This window comes from Pongo pygmaeus, chromosome 2 (genome assembly GCF_028885625.2).
Source record: "Pongo pygmaeus isolate AG05252 chromosome 2, NHGRI_mPonPyg2-v2.0_pri, whole genome shotgun sequence".
NCBI classification, from domain to species: domain Eukaryota; kingdom Metazoa; phylum Chordata; class Mammalia; order Primates; family Hominidae; genus Pongo; species Pongo pygmaeus.
This window is the reverse complement of record NC_085930.1, coordinates 99,599,803-99,619,367: the sequence shown is the minus strand read 5'-3', so window position 1 is coordinate 99,619,367 and position 19,565 is coordinate 99,599,803. Positions and strand designations below refer to the sequence as shown.

At 38.9% G+C, this 19,565-nt stretch overlaps 1 protein-coding gene across 4 annotated transcripts; it reads right to left on the bottom strand.

Annotated features, from left to right (window-relative positions):
• Positions 1-2,972: 2,972 nt before the first annotated feature.
• Positions 2,973-11,005, bottom strand: SELENOK (selenoprotein K). 4 transcript variants are annotated; one of them, XM_054483843.2, is made up of 7 exons: positions 10,736-11,003; positions 10,264-10,449; positions 9,512-9,970; positions 6,174-6,264; positions 4,631-4,714; positions 3,600-3,686; positions 2,973-3,335 (listed from the first exon to the last, which is right to left on the bottom strand). In XM_054483843.2, the coding sequence occupies exons 3-7, from the start codon at positions 9,528-9,530 to the stop codon at positions 3,332-3,334; spliced, it is 285 nt and encodes a 94-aa protein (XP_054339818.1). In that variant the 5' UTR covers positions 9,531-9,970; positions 10,264-10,449; positions 10,736-11,003; the 3' UTR covers positions 2,973-3,331. The 4 variants fall into 4 exon arrangements, with proteins under 4 accessions (XP_054339818.1, XP_054339816.1, XP_054339815.1 ...); XM_054483841.2 differs by having other exon boundaries at positions 10,264-10,993; XM_054483840.2 differs by having other exon boundaries at positions 9,512-11,005.
• Between the last annotated feature and the right edge of the window lie 8,560 nt (positions 11,006-19,565).

The following is a 19,565-nucleotide window of genomic DNA, read 5'->3' as shown; positions in this document are numbered from 1 at the left end:
GGCCGCCGCGGAGTCGCCCCAGAGGGCTCCGGAAAGGCGGGGGCGGGGCTGCCCGGCGCAGGGGCTGCGGGCGGGGTGTGCTTGTGGATTGATTGAGTGGGTGTTGCTGTGATTAGTTCTGACTGTGTAGGGTGCCAGCAACATAGTACACATAGCTTTTCGAGCGCCTAGTGTGGGTCGACTGATAACCCGCATCTTATTTCGTCCTCACAGGCGTCTCTTCTCCTGGCTTCCCAGATACCATATGTACTCTTAGTTTTTCTCATATGTCTTCATGTTCAGTCCAGCCTCTAATGTTGGGGTTAGGTCTTTTCCAGGCACACTCCTTGGGTGACTATCCAGTTTCCTGGCTTTAACAATGAATACGACTCCCAAATATATATATCCAGGCTGAACCTCTCAGACAGATCCGGACTGATAACCAGTGCCTACTTGGTCTCTCCATCTGGATTGTCTACAAGGCACTGCAGACTTAAATATGTCCAAAATGTAACTCTTGATTCCCTCCCCTCTCACTTTCACCATCTCAGTAAATGTCATTTTGATTCTTCACTTGTCGACAGCTTCTACATCCAATCCATCAGTAAATCCTGCAGTCTCTAAAATAGATCTTGAATTCAACCACTTCTCCATTCCTATGCCACTACCTAGCCCAAGCCACTATCATCTCACCTGGATGACTACAACAGCCTCTTAAGTCGAATTCCTTGTCCTGTCCCGCTATGAACTGTTCTTATTTAGTTGCCCACGTTGTTTTACAATATTGTGTAGTTAATACTACTATGTACCCAGCACTCCACTAAGACTTATCTCAAAAATTAGATGTCACTCATGCTTTAAACTCTAATGGTTTCCCTTTGCTTAAGGAACAGAATCTAAACTAACCACCACCTAAAGACCATATCTAGTTATTGCTACATTTCTAATTTCACCTCACAACACTCTCCCCATTCCTTGGCATTTCCAGCTACACTTGTTTTATCTTTCTCAGACATGCCAAGCCCTTCCCGTCATCGGGCTGTTGCACTTGCTGTTCATTTTGCCTTGGATGCTCTTCCCTCAGCTGTCTCATTCTCACGTCTGAACTCAAATGTCACCTCAGGGCTTCCGCAGTTATTCTCTCATCATCCTATTCCCTTTGAAGCATGAAGCATTAGTCTGTAATTATCATGCCTGCTCACTTACTGTCTCCCACACTAGAATGTAAGCTCCGTGAGGCTTTGCCAGTTATCTTCAGTACATGGTAGGTGCCCAGTAAGTATGTGATGACTAAATACTAAATAAAGAACTCTTTGAGGTAAAAATTTAATCACCGTTTTACAGGTGAGTGAAGTGGGATAAAATGGCATAATTCACTCAAGATCATAAGCTATTGAGTAGCAAAGACAAGTGTTAAGCATAAAGTACTCAAGAACCTGTGTTTTACACTCTATCTGAAGTGCAAAGAATACCTGAATGTCAAATGCAGCCAGGACTCTGGGATAAGACCTGAGGAACAAGTCCTGCAGCAGCAGTGCTAGGAGGCAGAAGAGGACCATGGTTCACATGCTCAGAAAGAGCCATCAGTAACAACAATCAACCACCTACTGAGACTCTGCCATGGTCTCCCCGCTATAGAGTAAGGTGGAGGTTTAATAATGCCTCTGCCATTCACTGGCAATACAATCTAGGAAGCTGCCAAACTTTACTGAACCCTTGCATGTATCTGTATAATGCAAATGTCATTATACATTTACCTCACTTTGTATATATGTATACATTATACATATCCCTCACTTTGTCAGAATTTAAAATGTGTAAAAATTCACAGGCTGGGCATTGTGGCTCACATGTGTAATCCCAGCATTTAGGGAGGCCATAGTGGGAGATCACTTTAGCCCAAAAGGTCAAGGCTGCAGTGAGCAGCCACTGTACTCCAGCCTGGATAAGAGTGAGACCCTGTCTCAAAAATAAAAATAAAAAAATAAAAAAACCTGACACATAATTGAAGTGGCCAGCAAACTGTTATCCTTATCCTGAAACCTGCATTGTAATTGCTTCTTTATCCTGAACACTGGTATCTTATGCCACAACATCCCATTTCCTGACAAACGGGGTTGTATAAATGCTGATAAATCAATATAAAAAGGCTTTCACCTGAACACTTGGTTTCAAAGCCTGTTAAACACCAGAAGAGGAATTATGTTTTCGTTTTTCCAATAAATACTTATTTCCAATAAATACTACATGACTATCTTACATGTAGTCACTATTCAAAGGACTGGGGTTAAAGACAACAAAATTCCTAGTCTCAGAGCTTCCACTCTAGTGAAAGAATGTGAAAGTTATCAGTATTCAGATGGAGTTTAAAGCCAATAGGCAGTATTTTGAGTGATACTATAGAGTGCAAATTTGTAAAGATAGCATGGAAGCCCATGATTTTATTTATTTATTTTTTTTGAGACAGGGTCTCCCTCTGTCACCTAGGCAGGAGTGCAGTGGCATGCTCACAGCAACCTCCGCCTCCCGGATTGAAGCGATTCTCCTGCCTCCGCCTCCTGAGTAGCAGGGATTACAGGTGCATACTACCACACCTGGCTAATTTTTGTTATTTTAGGTTTCATCATGTTGCAGGCTGGTCTCAAACTCCTGAACTTAGGCAATCTGCCCGCCTCAGCCTCCCACAGTGCTGGGATTACAGGCATGAGCCACCGCGCCAGGCTGAAGTCCATGATTTTAAAGACTATTTAGTAAATTTTCATTTTGTAGCTCAGTTTTGTTAGCTATGGCTTTATAAATACCCTGATAATTATATTTGGTAGCAAGTCAGACATGATGTATTAAAGATTGATGAGACAAATATATTAAAAATAAAAATTAATTCAAGAGCACAGATATGATATGCATACTACTAAAATAAATAGTGTGATTTATAAATGAGAAAAAATTAACAATGAACAGTGTTTCAGAAGTTGAAAAGGTGACACTAACAGTGCTAAATACACAGGCTTTTATTTATTTTCTTCAGATTGTTTTTTCGTGAATATAAAGATGAGGAGTCCATTCTGCAACCTAAAAATATTTACTTATTAAAACTATATTAATACTTTAATAAACGATACAAAAAGGTAATGAGACAAACATCCGCATTTATGGAACTGCATGTCAGTCAGGCCAGTTCCCTGCAGAGGGAATTCCCAGCATGACCTCATTCATCTGTGAGGACACAGAGCAGTCCTTGTTCAGACATACACATTCATCTACTGCTCATCATGGTCAGCCTTCCACTTCTTGATGTTTTCCTTCTGCTATGAACGTGCATGTCCGGTTGTCTGCTTCTTAGAGCAGACATTTACCTGAAAGAAAATGTTACAATAATTAGTTACTGGTTATTAATTTGGATCTGTGTGAAAAGCCCAACATATTACATGTTATAAAACCTTTCTCAAAAGACATTTTGATAATAAGGCCAGTGAATTTTTCAAGGGTTAAGATAACAAATATATTTCCAAATAATGTCTGAGTAATTATAAGCTGTTGGGCAGCTTCTTAAAGAAAACATTAGTACAGAAGCATTTTCAAAACAAAATCCTACAAAAGAATTTCAGATCTGAAGTTACCTTCCTCATCCACCAGCCATTGGAGGGGGACTAGGGCCATGCAGATGATTGATTCTACCCATTCTTCGGGGAGGGTTTCCCGGTGGCCTAATAAAATAAAAAGTTAGTATCTACTGTTTGATAGACACAACTTTAATTGTCTCCTTTTAAAAGCACTCAACTAGACCCTTTTCTTTTTCAGCACCCGCATGACCCTAAAACACAATTTAAAATAGAAACTACCATTTTAGGTCAGGAGGCAAAAATTAAAACACTTAAAGGAATCAGACACATAATGCACACAAGGAACTGAGTCAAGAAAGGATTGTGATGAACTGAACAGCACCTCCAGTAATGTTCCACTGAAACCCAGCTCCAGCTGATTTTTGCCAGGTAGAAACATAAGCCTAGCCCAGTGCTACTTGATCTTGATCTTTAAGGCTTTTTTTTTTGAGATGGAGTCCCACTCTGTCTCCAGGCTGGAGTGCAGTGGCACGATCTCAGCTCACTGCAACCTCCACCTCCTGGGTTCAAACAATTCTCCTGCCTCAGCCTCCTGAGTAGCTGAGACTACAGGCGCACACCACCACACCCAGCTAATTTTTGTATTTTAGTAGAGACGGGGTTTCATCATGTTGATCAGGATGGTCTCGATCTCTTGACCTTGTGATCCACCCGCCTCGGCCTCCCAAAGTGCTGGGATTACAGGCATAAGCCACCGCGCCCGGCAATCTTCTAAGTTTTTAATCAGCAACTGGAAATCCAGATGTTACAATGGAATCTTTAGATTTTAATGTTGGCCATCAGTTTTCATCCTCTAATTTAGGCTTTTTCCATGGGATATTTGATGTATATTTTAGCTTTGTCAGATTAACTGATTATTATCAAATCAGAGGCAATTTGACTTTTAATTTACAGTAACGCATTAATTTTGTAAAATAGGATTTAAACTTTTAATTTCCAAAAATCTAACTCTATCTACCTAAAATGTCTAATTTAATAAAAGTATACAAAGAGATAAAAACAACTATTATCAATTTAAAAAGCTGTACCCTCTTCCATCATCATATCTGGAATCAGATGAGTTTCCGTAGCTTCTTCTTTTTTTCACATCTTGCTGAAGCAGAGTTTTGAAACTGAAACAAGGGGCAGAAAACAACAAAGGTATCGCTTTTGACAACATTCTAAAATATATTTCCACGGTTTTTAACTATCATCTCTGTGAGAGGATCACTAAATCCACTTAGCTCCTAACCCACATTTCTTGCAGCCAGCTGGACAACACCATCTAACTTAATCATGTGTCTAAACTGAATGTGCTATGTTGTACACCAAATCTACCCTTCCTTGTATTTCTTATTTGCTAATAACTCCCCTAGACAGAGCATGAAACCAGAGTCATCCCTGACCTCCACTTTAAATCAGCCATCAGGTTTTTACAGTGTCTCATGTTCATTTCCCCTTCAAAAGTCTACCTAACATCTTAGGGAAGGAGGGGCCAAGGGTGGTGTGGCAAAGGCACAGGGCTTCTGGGAATCCATTGAAATGGAATTTTTAAAAATGATATGTAAAATTATATGGAAGGATTTAACTGAGTTTAAAAAGTACTTTTATAAACAACATGGAGTAGGTGAAATTTGTAAGAGAGTAAGTTTTGGATTGGGTAACTTAGGGCCTCTCCTGTGCCCTGTTGTACTTTTCTATGGAACCATCTCTTCCATTTTACATTCTACACCATCTAGTTTATGCTATATATAGCCATAAAATTAAACTTTCTAAACCACAGCTAAGATCAAATTAAGCATAAAGACCACAGCCTGATACTCAAACTTCTATGCCATCCTTCATGTGGTTTCCTTTATCTGGGATAACTTCCTCTGATGTTCACCTCCCAATCATGCCCACCCTTGCAATATGAAGATATTTACTGACAGTAAACTCGATGAAAAAAGGGTCTCCCACATCTTTGCATCCCTACAGTTCCCTGATCATGAGACACTCAAATATATATTCAAATTTAGGAATAGGTAAGACTTCTTAATTATTGATGAACAATTCTAACAAACAGCATGTAAAAGACCAAAACATGCATTTAACTAGTAACTGCTTACAATTATGAAGACATTTAAATTTTTGTCTCCTTTACCAATTCTAACCCTTCATTATAAAAAAGTTCACTACTTTGGAATTTTTTTTAAACCAGGATATAAAACCTTTTATTTACTTGTTATATAATATAGAATGAAAGTTGCACGCACAAAAAAAAAAAAAAAAAACAAGAATAGTAGAGAGAAAGTGAGGCCCAGTCATTTAGAATCAGAATTGACAGACCCAGCCATAGGTTGAAGTAGTTACCACCAAGGTTAAGACGTGGTCAAGTTTACCAATCCAACTAACATATACTCATAATCATAAGCTATCTGGTGGTAGCAGCTTTATCACTAAAGTCTATTTCCCTGTGTAAAGCTATTTTTTAAATTGCAATAGAAAACTGTTTCAGGAAAGTTGGGCTTATTTAATATACCTAACATAATGCACATGATGTACTCCTGTCAACTTAAATATCAGGGCAATTAAGAGCACTTCTATACTTACAACAAAACCACAAACTCAGCTATTCCCCAGAAGAAATCTGTTATCAAAGATAATCTCCATGGAGACTGACTCCGGCTATCCAATACTTGTCCTACAGATAAGAATTAAAGAAACTTTAGTGAGTGCTACAAATCCCTAACCCAAGAGGCATCACATTTAATTAGTGAGGTAACAATGATTGGGGTTTTAACTTGCCCATTGTTCCAAATGGCCAACACCAGAAGAAATCTGTGAGCATCATTCCAAGGAAAGGTTCGGAGAAGTAATGTTCCATTATCTAGGGACATTCCTCTAGTATGTCAAAAGCCTACTGGTTTATAAACTTGGTGGGTGACTTCATTCTATTCAACTACTTTCTCTCTTTCTATAAATATATAACAAAGGCTGGGAGCGGTGGCTCATGCCTGTAATCCCAGCACTTTGGGAGGCCGAGGCAGGGGGATCATGAGGTCAGGAGATTGACACCATCCTGGCTAACAGGTGAAACCCCATCTCTACTAAAAACTACAAAAAATTAGCTAGGCATGGTGGCACACACCTGCAGTCCCAGCTACTCAGGAGGCTGAGGCAGAAGAATTGCTTGAACCCAGGAGGCGGAGTTTGCAGTGAACCCAGACGGCACTACTGCACTCCAGCCTGGGCGACAGAGCAAGAAAAAAAAAAAAACATATATATAAAACAAAAATTTATCATGGTTTAAAAATGTAACAATGGTTACCAATGGTTAACCATTTTAAAGAGTACAGTTCTGTGATATTAAGTACATTCTACATTGATGCACAACCATCACCACCATCCACCTCTAGAACTTTTTCATCTTCTCCAGCTGAAACTCTATACCCATTAAACCCTGATTCCCATTACCTTCTCCGCCCAGCCCCTGGCAACCACCATTCTACTTTCTGTACCTACAAATTTGACTACTCTAGGAACCTCATAAAAGAAGAATCATACAATTTCTGTCCTTTAGTGACCAGCTTTTCACTTGGCATGTCTTCAAAGTTCATCCATGTTGCAGCATGTGTCAAAATCTCCTTCCTGAAGGTTGAATAATATATCCTTGTATGTATATACTACATTTTGTTTACCACTCATATCTGTTGATGGACACTTGAGTTGCTTCCACCTTCTGACTACTGTGAATAACGCTGCTATCAACATGGGTGTAAAAATACCTCTTTATTCAAGTACTTTGAAGAAACAAATGGGACGGGTGAATATAAAGGAATGCTCACACCACTTCCATATTCCTAAATGTGTTGAGTATTTCTTTTCATTTGCAAAGTCTCTTGCCTGTATAAAAAGATTGCTTATTCATACTCTTACAAGTCTTCGGAATCAGTTATTTTTATAAAATTCTTATAATTTAAAGAGTGTGTATGCTCTAAGTACTAAAGAGAATTTGGCTTGTTCTTCATTAAAATAACTGTTTTCTATAATAGCACTCTTAATTCTAATAGACTCTAGCTTTATCTTAAGCAAAACTGGATCTATTTTTCAAACCACTTTAATAGAAGCTACAACATAAGTTGGTACGCTATATTTCAGCCTTGCAAATCAAGATGTCAGAATATTTTGGGGGAAGAATAACTGTCAACTACCTTTCCTTTCCATTATCCCAAGGGTTAACCCCACTCACCTCTACCCACTCCACTAGGGTTTACTTTTCCTCTTTTCTTGACCAGCTTAATTTCAGATATCCACTTGGATCTAAGCTCTCACTGTGCTACTGAGAGCAAGGGGCTACAAAAGTTTAGAGGGTGGATGACAGGCTTAGTTCTCTGCCTCTTACTAGCTCTGCTTCGTTGGCTGATGTGACATTTTCTTTCTCCAACAAAAAATATTCCAGGGCTAGCCATCACATAAGATTGTTGGAAAAAAAAAAAGTCATCTGAAAGAGAAAGATTTTGTCAAGTGCTGATAACACAGTCCTAAGAAGGTGGATCTAATTGGAACCTATCATTTCTTCCTCTGTGATTCTATCTTGCTTTTTCCACTTTCCCTTTCTTAAGGCAGAATGTCCCTTCCAGCAATATCCCCAGAGAGAAGTAAGGTGTTTGAATGCAGTTGCGTTTCTCAACTCTTAAAGTACGATAAAGGGTGCTAATCGGCTACTTATGTGGACCAAATGAAATAATGCGAACACAGTAAGACACAACAAATACAAGCAATTATTCAATAATTCATACAGAAGCTTCCAGCCTTAAGCTTCTATCACAAAGGCTATAAAACAGGCTATAAAACAGACTAAAGTCTGAAAGCGCCCAAAACTAAGACGAAATTTTGATGCTTTTCTGTAGTGTCCATCAATCTACTTGTTTCAAAGATTTTTAAGTGGGAGATGAGAAGGGGAGATTTTTAAAAGTCAAGAAATGCAAAAGTGCAGTCAGCCAGAAGGCTCCTCACTGACTACCTTACTCGTCTCTGGAGAAAAACAGATGACTCAAATAGAACCAAGACCTAGTTCCAGTGATCCACAACTCCTTGTTAAGACTGCGCCAAAGAATTTCACCTGAGTCAAACAGGTGGGCAGGCAGCTCTAGCACTGATCTGACACAGTCATGTCCTTCCTTTCCGGTCATCTTCTTTGTGGGGTCGCAGAATTAAAGTGTCTCGGATTCTCCATTCCGGTAATAATTAACTTGCTCCTAGTACTTTTTCCCGTGCCCCTTGAAATTCGAGCAAAAAGTTCCGTGTTTGACTAGCTACCCTTTCCTGGGGAAAAAGCCTATGCAAAGCTTTCATCTAATTATCATCCTAGGTCGGCTCGGTCTTTTTACACGTTGTAGATACGGGCAGCATAACAGATAACAAGGATGCTGACGTCAGCCTACCAGGGATCGAATCCCGACTCAGCCATTAAGTTACCTCTGTGATCCTGGGCAAGCTATTTAATCTATCTGAGCCTCAGAGTTTCCACCCGTAAAACAGGATTGAATGTGACGATAAGCAAATAATTGAAACACTGTCCAGGGCACAAGCGCTACGTGTACAGCGTCGGCGTCATTGTCCTTACTAGTTTTAAGGATACCGACACCCGAGAGAAAAGACCACCCTCGCAAATTCACAATCAAGCGCTTGCTGTACGAAGGCGGGGTTGCACGGCTCCCAATACTCAGCGTGAGGCCGGCGGGACCTCGGCCCCCGACTGCCGGCTCAAGAGACCATCGGCTGACGCGCCGCAAGCCGGGGCGACTTCGGTCCAGCTCCGCCCGGCCGCGGGGCGCTAAGCCTGGGGAAGCCGCACTGGGCCCAAGATTCAGCGAGAGACGATGAAAGGAACCTGGAGTCCGATCTTACAAGTCACCGGTCGAAGCCACAGCCCGCTCTCAACTTACCGTTCGAGATGTAAACCATCTTGTCCCACTTCCCCGCTTCGGAGCCACCGGGCGCCTGGCCCCTGTCGGTTTCTGTATCTCCCTCTGCTCCCCGCCCTTCGAGCGTCACAGGCCGCGATTAGACAAAATGCTGACGAGGACGAAGGTGGGCAGAGCCCATTGGCTGCTGAAAGAGACGCGCCCCCGACGGGCGTTTTTGCATCGTCACATCCGCGACTTCCGGTTAGGCGGAGGCGGCCGAGCGGACAAGCGAATATGACGTTAAGGACTGCCCTGTAATGCCCGCGGTTTCCAGTCGTCTATCCGACTTGATTGTGTAGAGTTTGTTCGCACCGCCCAGTGAGGGGAAGCTGTTTTCTCGTTGATTGATAGGCTCCGGGTCGGAGTAGGAGAGGCTGCCCCGTATGAATTAGCTTGAAGGGCCAATGACAGGAGGAAATGATTCCGAATTTTCCAGACCTGTTGACGTTTGAGGGTGCTGACTACATGTTAAGGAACTTTATTGTCACGCCTTTGGGAATATACTGCCAGGCTCTTCCTAGATATATTCATTCTCTTTAAAATGAGCATGTCTACCTGGGTTCACCAGAAACTGAGTTTTACTTAGCCTTTTGTGAGGCAACTGAAAAATAAATTTAACTGTAGGCCCTTTCTCTGCTTGTTTCTTATTGATGGCGACTGCTTATGACCACTTTGGTGACAGATGAATTAGAAGACATGTCTTGGACATTCAGTAAATGTGGACCACATACCATGGATATTTACTCTGCTCCAGCCACTGGGCTGCTTGTGTTCTTGAACGTGGCCATTTCATTCCCTTCTCAAGGCCTCTGCACTTGGCTATTCTTTCAGCGTGGAGACCTAATGGCTGCTTCCTTTGGCTTCCCGCCCCCAGTTCTCAAGCCATGTGTCATCTCTTTGGAAAGATTCCTAATCACCTTCCAGAAAATGAAAATTACATGCTGGAAATCTATGAGTTTAACAACGTTGGTTAAGATTTTATGTTCTAATACTTAGAACTGACAAAGATCTAATTTTATGTTGATTTTGGAAAGAGCATTTTCCCCAGAAAAGTTCATAATAGGACAAGACAACATCCTTCACCTCATTTGGGATTTGTGCAGCACAATCATAAAGGATCATTTCTGCAAAAATATTAGGGCAGGGCTGTTAATTTTCCCAAGGGCCTTTCTTAATCTAGACCATGCCACCATCATCTCTCACCTGCTCTACACTAGTTTCCTTCTAAATGAAATCTCAGGTTCAGTCTTTTACCATCCTTAGGCAGTTTTACAAACTGTAGCAAGATCGATCTTAAAACGGAGATCATCTCGTTCCCTTGCCTAAAACCTTTTGGACACTAAAATTTAGTGATTTCCTATTGCTCTTAAAATCCAGTTCCTTGTCATGGCTTGCAGGCCCAAGGTGTCTTGTCCTCTTGATTGCTCCTCTCACTGTATTTCCAGCCACATCTCCCCACCCAGATTATGCTCTGGCAACATTGTTGTTTTAGTTTATGAACACCCCCACCCAGATTATGCTCTGGCAACATTGTTGTTTTAGTTTATGAACACCCCCACCCAGATTATGCTCTGGCAACATTGTTGTTTTAGTTTGTGAACACCCCGGGTTTTACTGATAACTCCAGGACTCTGCCCATGCTTGTCCCTCTACCTGGATCCCTCTTCCTCTGACTCCTTGCACATCCAGCTCATTTTATCCTTTAGCTCTCTGCTTAGTTGTCACCACTTCTGGGTGCCCTTCCCTGGCCACTCATCTCCGTGTTTATTTTCTTCATAGTAATTCACATTGTGAAACTATCTGATAATTGATTTTTGTCTCTTGTCCTCAAGAAAATATAAGATGTAAGAGGTCAGGAATCCTGTCTGCCTTATTGTCTTTTATATCTTCAAGGTCTGTCATAGTTCTTGGCAAGTAGTAGGTGCTCAGATATTTGTTGGTTGGTTGAATGAGATTTTTTTTAGACAATTTTTTGACAATTCCTTAAAATCTCTCCAATTGCCAAAGGAGGAAAGAAACTAACATTGGGATCTCCTGAGTATCGGACATTGTGAGGCTATCTCTTCCTCTCCATTCCTTTATCTAGAACATTTTTGCCTGAGATTTAATGCAGTGATTTCCTAATGAGCTACCTCTAGTTTCTCCATACTCCATTTCATGCTATCTTCAGCTGTTAGTTTAATCCAATCTTGCCTCTCCCACTCACAGACCTTCAGTTTCTTCCCACCACCTGACAAACAACATTCAGCCTCCCTGGTCTGGCATTAAGGACTTTCCTGATACATCTTAGATTTTGCTCTCTGATTTCTACTTCCCTAGTAGACCCTTTGTTTTCCTGCCTTGTTGCCTCTGCTCATGTGTTTCCTCTTGGAGGGAACTTTCTCCACCTGCTAAAATCTAATCAGTCCTTCAAGGCAAGGCATGTTCCTCTCGAATAACAAAGGTGAAAGGACTTTGAAAATTGAAAAAATATATATAATTAGTTACAAGATGTGGTAGAGGACAAAGATAGCATTTCCCCTCTTTCCCTAACCTTTAATGTCTGAAACTGAGCATTAGCCACTAGCCACATGTAGCTGTTGAATATTTGAAATGTGGCTAGTCTGAATTGAAATGTACTATACAAAATAACAGATCACAAAGATTTAGAATGAAATGAAGACTGTAAAATATCTTGTTTTTAATATTGATATGTTGAAATGATATTTTGGAGATGAAAGAACATTTTACTAAAAGTAATTTTATTTGTTAATTTTATTTATGTGACTACTAGAAAATTTAAAATTACATACTTGGCTCACATACATGGTTTACATTACATTTTTGTTGGATACTGCTTGTCTAGAATGAAGACATTGGCCTGGCAAAGAAGAGGTATTCAATAAATACTTGTTGAGTGAAAGAATTGGTAGTTTTAATAATGGATAATATGTATACAGGGTTACTATGTGTCAGGCACTGTTCTAAACACTTTCCATTTATTCATTTAATCCTCATAACAACAACGATAATAATAGCTAACATTTATATAGCGCTTACCCTGTGCCAGGGAATGTTCTGATTGCTTTTCATGTATTCATTCATTTAAACTTCAACCCTACTGAGTTCTGTTATTCTCATTTTACAGATGAGGAAACGGAGAGAGAGCTCAAGTGTCTTGCCCAAGGTCACACAGTTAATAAGAAGCAGAACTGAGGTTAAGATCAAGAGCCAGGCTCTATGGTTTGTGCTCTTAACCCCTGTGCTATGCTGCGTCTCCACACATAACAGAAGTATTGAAATAGTATACAATCCACCACGGTATGCGTAGTATAGAATGAGAGGTGATTTCTGGAGACTGTTTGACTGTATCTCAGCTTTCTCAAAGTTGCAAAATAGCTGCCCAGTTTTTCTTTTCTAGATTCCCCAGCAAAATTCCCTGAGCATCTCTAAGTGGATGACCTTCGTATCTCTGCACTAAACCCTTGGCCAGCGGGATGGGCCATTCTGAATGACAGCTACCTCTGGAGCTGGAGCTTGACTCAATCCCACTTAAGCTAGAGGGCTTGAGAGTTGGAGAGGGGTGGTGTTTACCACAAGATAATGAAGGAACACTGGGTTACATAGAAACAATAAGATGTCCTCAATATTACTGTTAGGAAACATGAAAACAGATGGTATTTTTATTCTTTATTGACCTTTTATGTGTTTGTTCTTAGAGTTATTGCCTTTACATTCTTTATTTCATCTCGACTCAGAATCCTTAACTCTTTAATTGCCTCATTTTTCTACCTTAAACTTTTTATTGTTGCTATTCACAGCAACTTCTTTTTTTTAATTTTCAATTTTTGTAAAACTGTGTAGCCAGACTGGACCTGCTGTGCAAATCAGCAATTTTTGAACCAGTAATCACCTCATCACTTCAGCTGAAGTGATGGTTGTACTACTGTACAAGTCAGTTTCTTAAACTACCTGAACTTATTTTCTGTATCAAAATGAGAAAATGTTTATAAAAATTCACATTGCATTCATCCTTGGAGAATTCGATTGGCTTAAAAGTTTAAAAATTTCCTCTGTAGTCTCTAAAGTATTTCACTGAGTTAATTACATTATCAGTTTCACTAGTAAGCCTGTATGATTTTATATATATATATATTTATATATATACACACACACATATACATAGCCTATTTTTAAATGAATAAGGAATATCTAGACTCAACCTGTGGTTCTATTACAGGATGAAAAATACTATTCCAATTATAATTTCTTACTTTTTAACGCATGATCCATTTTTGGCAATCCTGGTAACTGTAATGTAAACCATTATAGTGGTAGATGGGATGGAATACTGGTCCAGAATTTTAAAGTTAAACCATCAGAGATTTAGGTGTTAGTTGCCTTCTAGGGGCATTGACTGATCACTAAAAGCAAATTTTTAATATTTTTAGAATTGTATTCCATAATACCAAAATATGTGTTACTTTCTAAGCCCTATCTTTAGATTCCTAAATATGGAGTATACAAAGTATAACAGTATGTGCATTTTATTATTATGTTATAGATCTCAAGATAACATTAGCCTTTAGATTTTGAAAAAAATAGAGTATAGATATGTGCCATGTGACATTAAGGAATGTGTAATTTACTATTCTTATTCACTAACTGGTTTGGTGTATAGTATTGATGATTCTTGAATCTTCCATTGTTTGAATGTGGTACCTGTACATAATATTAAAATCAAAAGATGCAAAGGGATATCCTATGAAGAGCAAGTCTCCTTTCTTCTCCTGTAACCCAGGATTCTCAATGTTGATTCCCTGGCTTAGTGATACTGTCATAAGCACTGCTTGGCAAATTCCTCTTGGGCAATAGAAGCCTTGATGACAGATTCACCTCTCTGAATTTCCATCTTCTGAATCTTGGCCAAGCAATTCCTCACTCATTTTTAGCTCTTTTAATGCCTTTAAAATGTTATTTTTTTCTCATTATTTTGTCTAGGTTTTTTTTTTCTTTAGTTTTCCTGAGGAGGAAAGTTAGTACAAATTACTTAATCTTTCACGGCAGAAGTGGAAGTTCATACATGTATTTAACCAAATCAACATGACAATTTAGGTCTTAGATTAAATGCTGTTTTGCTTTTGACTGTAAAAATTCTGTTATTTATGTACAAATTTTCCAGAACAATTGCTGTTTTCCTGGTATTGTCAAAACACATTATTACTTATAAACAGGAAGAATCATTACTAGTAACCCAAAATGTGTGGATGATTAAAAAACATTTATTTTGCCAATAAGCATCCCACTTTTAATCTTTCCAAAATCAAACACATGAATAAAACGTTGATTTGGCTTGACATTTTGTCCTTTGAATGGAAGGTTCAATGAAAATAGTTTTATTTTAGAGTCTCTTAGGGAAGAGTTCTTTCTTTATGGCCCAGTGATTACTGTTCGTGGGAAAAACTGTTAGCTAGGCTTGAGAGGATGCTATTAGGGAGGTTGCTGTGACCTCAGCTGGTGGCTAGGGAAGCTGTTGCTAATAGTTCAAGAGCACTTTATTTTTCTTACTAATTGTATAACACCAGCAGCTTGGATAATATTACCCAAGGTCAAATATGGGTCTCAAAAAATCATCTTTCACAATTATCAGTAATTCACATCTTCGCTGTGAAACTGTAACTTGTTTTTGATGGGAAGTATGAAACAGAGCCTGTGAAAATGGAACCTGGCAACTGAAGACGTGTTGCTTGATATTATTTTTTCATTCCTTTTGAATGTATTTAGCTACTCCTTAGTGGCACCCAGTCTTTTCAGATTGAGATGTTTCACAAGTATGGTGGAGACCATATGTGCAGAAAAGTGGAGATGCAAGTAGAAATGGATATACAGCCACCCTGGGTGCTGACCTGTTCCTGCACTGGACTCAGCTGGCTAGCAAGGGAGGAGAGCAGATGTAGGGGATGCCAACAGGGCTAGGACACAAGACAGAGAGCCATCGCTTAGGCTTACTGCTGCAGCAGCAGTGGCAGCATGAGCAGTTCACACCCAGATTTAGTAGGCTAACTGGGTACTCAGGAGCTCAGTGTTGGGACTGTTACCACATGGGAAAGCCACCCAGAATATAACTCTAGTCATTTCAACAGAGTCACTGTTTTTAGAAGCGTAAAATTCCAAAGAAACCCTACTAAATTACATTTTCCATCATAAGTCTTAAAAAAAGTTCATATCCTTAACCCAGCATTTCCATTTCTAGAATTTATTCTGAAGAAACAATGAGATGTTCAAACAGATTTATGTGAAAGGATATTTATCACAGTGTTATTTGGAATGAAAAAGAATGGAAGCCATGTAACTGTGCAACAATGGGGAATTGGCTAAGTGTTGGAATACAACATCATACTGTACATTAAAATAATGAGAAACCATGATATATTAAGTGAAAAACCAGATTACAAAACAATATGTTCAGTATGATATCAATGTAAAAAAGAAATGTATTTATGTGGAAATATACTAATATAACATTATGGGAGCTGTAATTTTTTTCTTTCCCTTAAGCTTTTCTATAGTTCCCAAATTTTCTACAATAAACATGCATTCCTCTTATAACTATAAATAAATATCAATACTTTCTAAAAGTTGGGCCAGGCACGGTAACTCACACCTGTAATCCCAGCACTTTGGGAGGCTGAGGCAGGTGGATCACCTGAGGTCAGGAGTTCGAGACCAGCCTGGCCAAACATGACAAAACCTCATCTCTTCTAAAAATACAAAAAAATTAGCCGGGCATGGTGGCACGTGCCTATAGTCCCAGCAACTCAGGAGGCTGAGGCAGGAGGATCGCTTGAACCCAGGAGGCAGAGGTTGCAGTGAGCTGAGATCGCGCCACTGCACTTCAGCCTGGGCAACAGAGTAAGACTCTGTCTCCAAAAAAAGAAAAAAAAAGTTATATTTGTTAGAAATGGGGTTTATTTCTAGTTTAATGGTTTGGATAATTCTTTTAAAAGTTTAAAAGTTTTTTTCTTGATATGATAGAAATGATAGAAAATTAACTACTTGGGTAGTTGTTAACTTTTGCCAATTTTATTTCATAAGATTATCATCAGCTCTGCCTAATTGTGTGTGTATATATAGGTATATATATATATATATATATATGCACCCCACTCAAGTGAATTAGTCAAGTCAATTTTTTTTTGTTTTTTTCTAAGTATGAATACACTCTAGTAAGAAGCAAGGAAGCACAGTTTCAAATTCCTTGCTGGTTAGCTCAAAAAAGCCTTTGCTTCTGATTAAAGTGAAGCGTTATACATTCAAATTTTGTGAATGATCTATTGGTAAGGCTAGTAATTAAAAACATTCATTTTAAACACATGCTTTTTCTGAGTTCTATCATGTTATCATATTACTAATTTTTTTAAAAAAAGAGTTTTTAGGTTTTTAGCCTTTCGTTTTGGTAGTAAACTGATTGTTGATAGATACTAGAATCATCTTACCAGTATTTTGACCATACTGAAAAAATGACCTGTGAATCAAAAAAATCTGTGGAATTTGATATTATGGCAAAAACCCTTAAATTCTCAAAACAAACAAACCCAGATGTTGCTTTGTAAGAGTACTATCTGCATCCTTATAAAATAACTTAGAGGGTATAGTATAGTACACTATGGCAACTGAGTCTTATTTTTAGGGAAAGAAATTAGAGTCCAAATCAATGATTTTTGCCCTCCAGCTGGAAGGCACTTTCTGGATAAGCAGGGAATCAATGCTGAAAATAAGTGATTTCTTTTAAGTACTCATACAGTAAAATACAAAACTTGAGCTGCCTTCTGTATGAGAGTGAACAAGGGCTGCAGAGACTTTGATTTTTCCTAAGCCTCTACAGGGTCAAGAAGATCTGGGAGGCTGCCCACATGGTGCCCACCAAGCATGCTCTGGAATACCCTCTGTGTGAGCAGCTTGTTTTCTTTAACTCTCACTCCAAAATAAGTGGTATTTCAGCTTTAGGGATAAATAAACTGCTTTTGAAATCTAAAACTAGAGAAGGAAATGGCCTCCTTTGACCATCTGAGTGATGTGAGGTGTACTTAAGAGCTTGCCTGGTTGTTACGCTGTATAGGCCCAGGGAGTGTGGCTGCAGATTCTCTGCCATTAAGAAATTTCATTCTCCACAAGAAGGAAGGGGATTGATAAATGCACAGATGACTAATATAAGACAGAAGAAGGTCAGGTGCCATAAGAGAATCCCATACAAAATGAGGAGGAGGGAGAGCATGTGATACCTGAAGAGAATCAGAGAAGGATTCCTGAGAAATGACAGCTGAAGTGTATCTTGTAAGATAAAGTTTTTGTTTGTTTGTTTTAACCGGAGTAAGAAGCTAGAAATGAAATGAAGGATTACAATGAGACTTCATCTGTCTTTCAGAAATCCTTTCACTTGAATTTTCAAATGATCACATACCTTAAACCTAATATGACTTATGATGGAATTAATTTGAATTGACTGATTTTTAAAAGCATTCTATTTCCATAGCTTATATGAAAGAAAATTGTTTCTCGTTGACTTAGATTTGTTGTGTACCTAATAAAGCCTAGCTGTTTCACTGTCACCCTAGAAATGTTCTAATTAGCATCACATCTTTCATAAGATATTTTCCTGTCACTTCTGAATGCCTTGTAGATGGGTGAAATGTTACCTCTTAAATCATTTTTGTTCTTCAGATGTAAGTTATAGTTTACATTGGTTAAACTCAGGCACACTGTTTTTTTATTATTGTTCATTGTTATCTCCTATTGTCAACAAGCCTTGGAAGTGCAATAAAGCAGGAGTGGCATGCTTTGGTGCCTGTGAGGGCTAGGCAGCTGGGAACTATGGCAAATAGAGAGCACCTTCCTTCTCTGCAGGGGACAGAAACTTTTCAGCTCTAGCCAGCTGTCACCATGAGGGATCGGGGGCCAGTGTAGCCAGAGTTTCCAATGGTTTTAAGAGAAATGTAAAATCTGGATGATTATCTGAAATTTCTCTATTTTTAAATGTTGGTAACTAATTCATATTTTCAAAAAACATGGTGCTGGCCAAATAAAACCTGCCTATAGGATATGTACAGTGCAACAGCCACCTGTTTGCAACCTTTACTTTAAGACATACTCACTAGAAAGTACTAAAATTCCTCACAGGCCCAGGCATAAAGAAAGATAACATTACAAACAATACCACTAAGCCTTTTATTATGGAATATTTCAAACATTGAAAATAAGAAAATTAACATAATTTAAAAGCTATTGGATCTCCCAAAAAACCCTTTAAGGACTGAGATTCATATGATTGTGATCTGAGTCACATATGGTTCCAACTTGTTTTTCAGATTATGGACTAACTTGCTTTCTTAATTTTCTTGTTCAGTACAATGACTAGAGAGAATTAAACCAAGTCAAGGACAAAAACTTCTTGCCTTCTTAATTAATGACCCTTATGATAGGTTAACTTCTTCCTCTTTGTTGTCCTGCTTTGCTTAGATCAGGTGACAGAAAACCCATGACTATTACACTCTGTAAAAAGTGTTAAATGTACCCTTCCCAAAAAGAAACATTCCCTATAACCAATCAAATTGCTGTAACTATGTGCCAGCCTTGTATGAAAAATGTTGTAATCCTGCTAAAAACTCCTCTGTTTTTGCCTGTATAACTGACACCTTAACTTCCCTACTTCAGAACACTGACTCCGTTCCTTTGGAGTTGGTGTTTTCGGGTGGGCCATCCACACACTTTGCACTCTCTGTAAATAGATTCTGACCATTTTGATTCTTTTAGGTTGACAAAAGCTAGAATAGTATAATGAACCCCTTTGTACATACCAACCAGTTTAGACAATTATCAACTCATAGCTAGTCTTGTTTCATCCCACCCACTTCCCCCATTTACTCAGATTATTTTTAAGCAAGTCCTAGATGTCACATAGTTTCATCTGTAAATATTTCAGCATGCATCTCTAAAACACAAGGACTCCTTAAAATATATAATTGCTAAGCTACTTTCCCACCAACAAAAATTAACA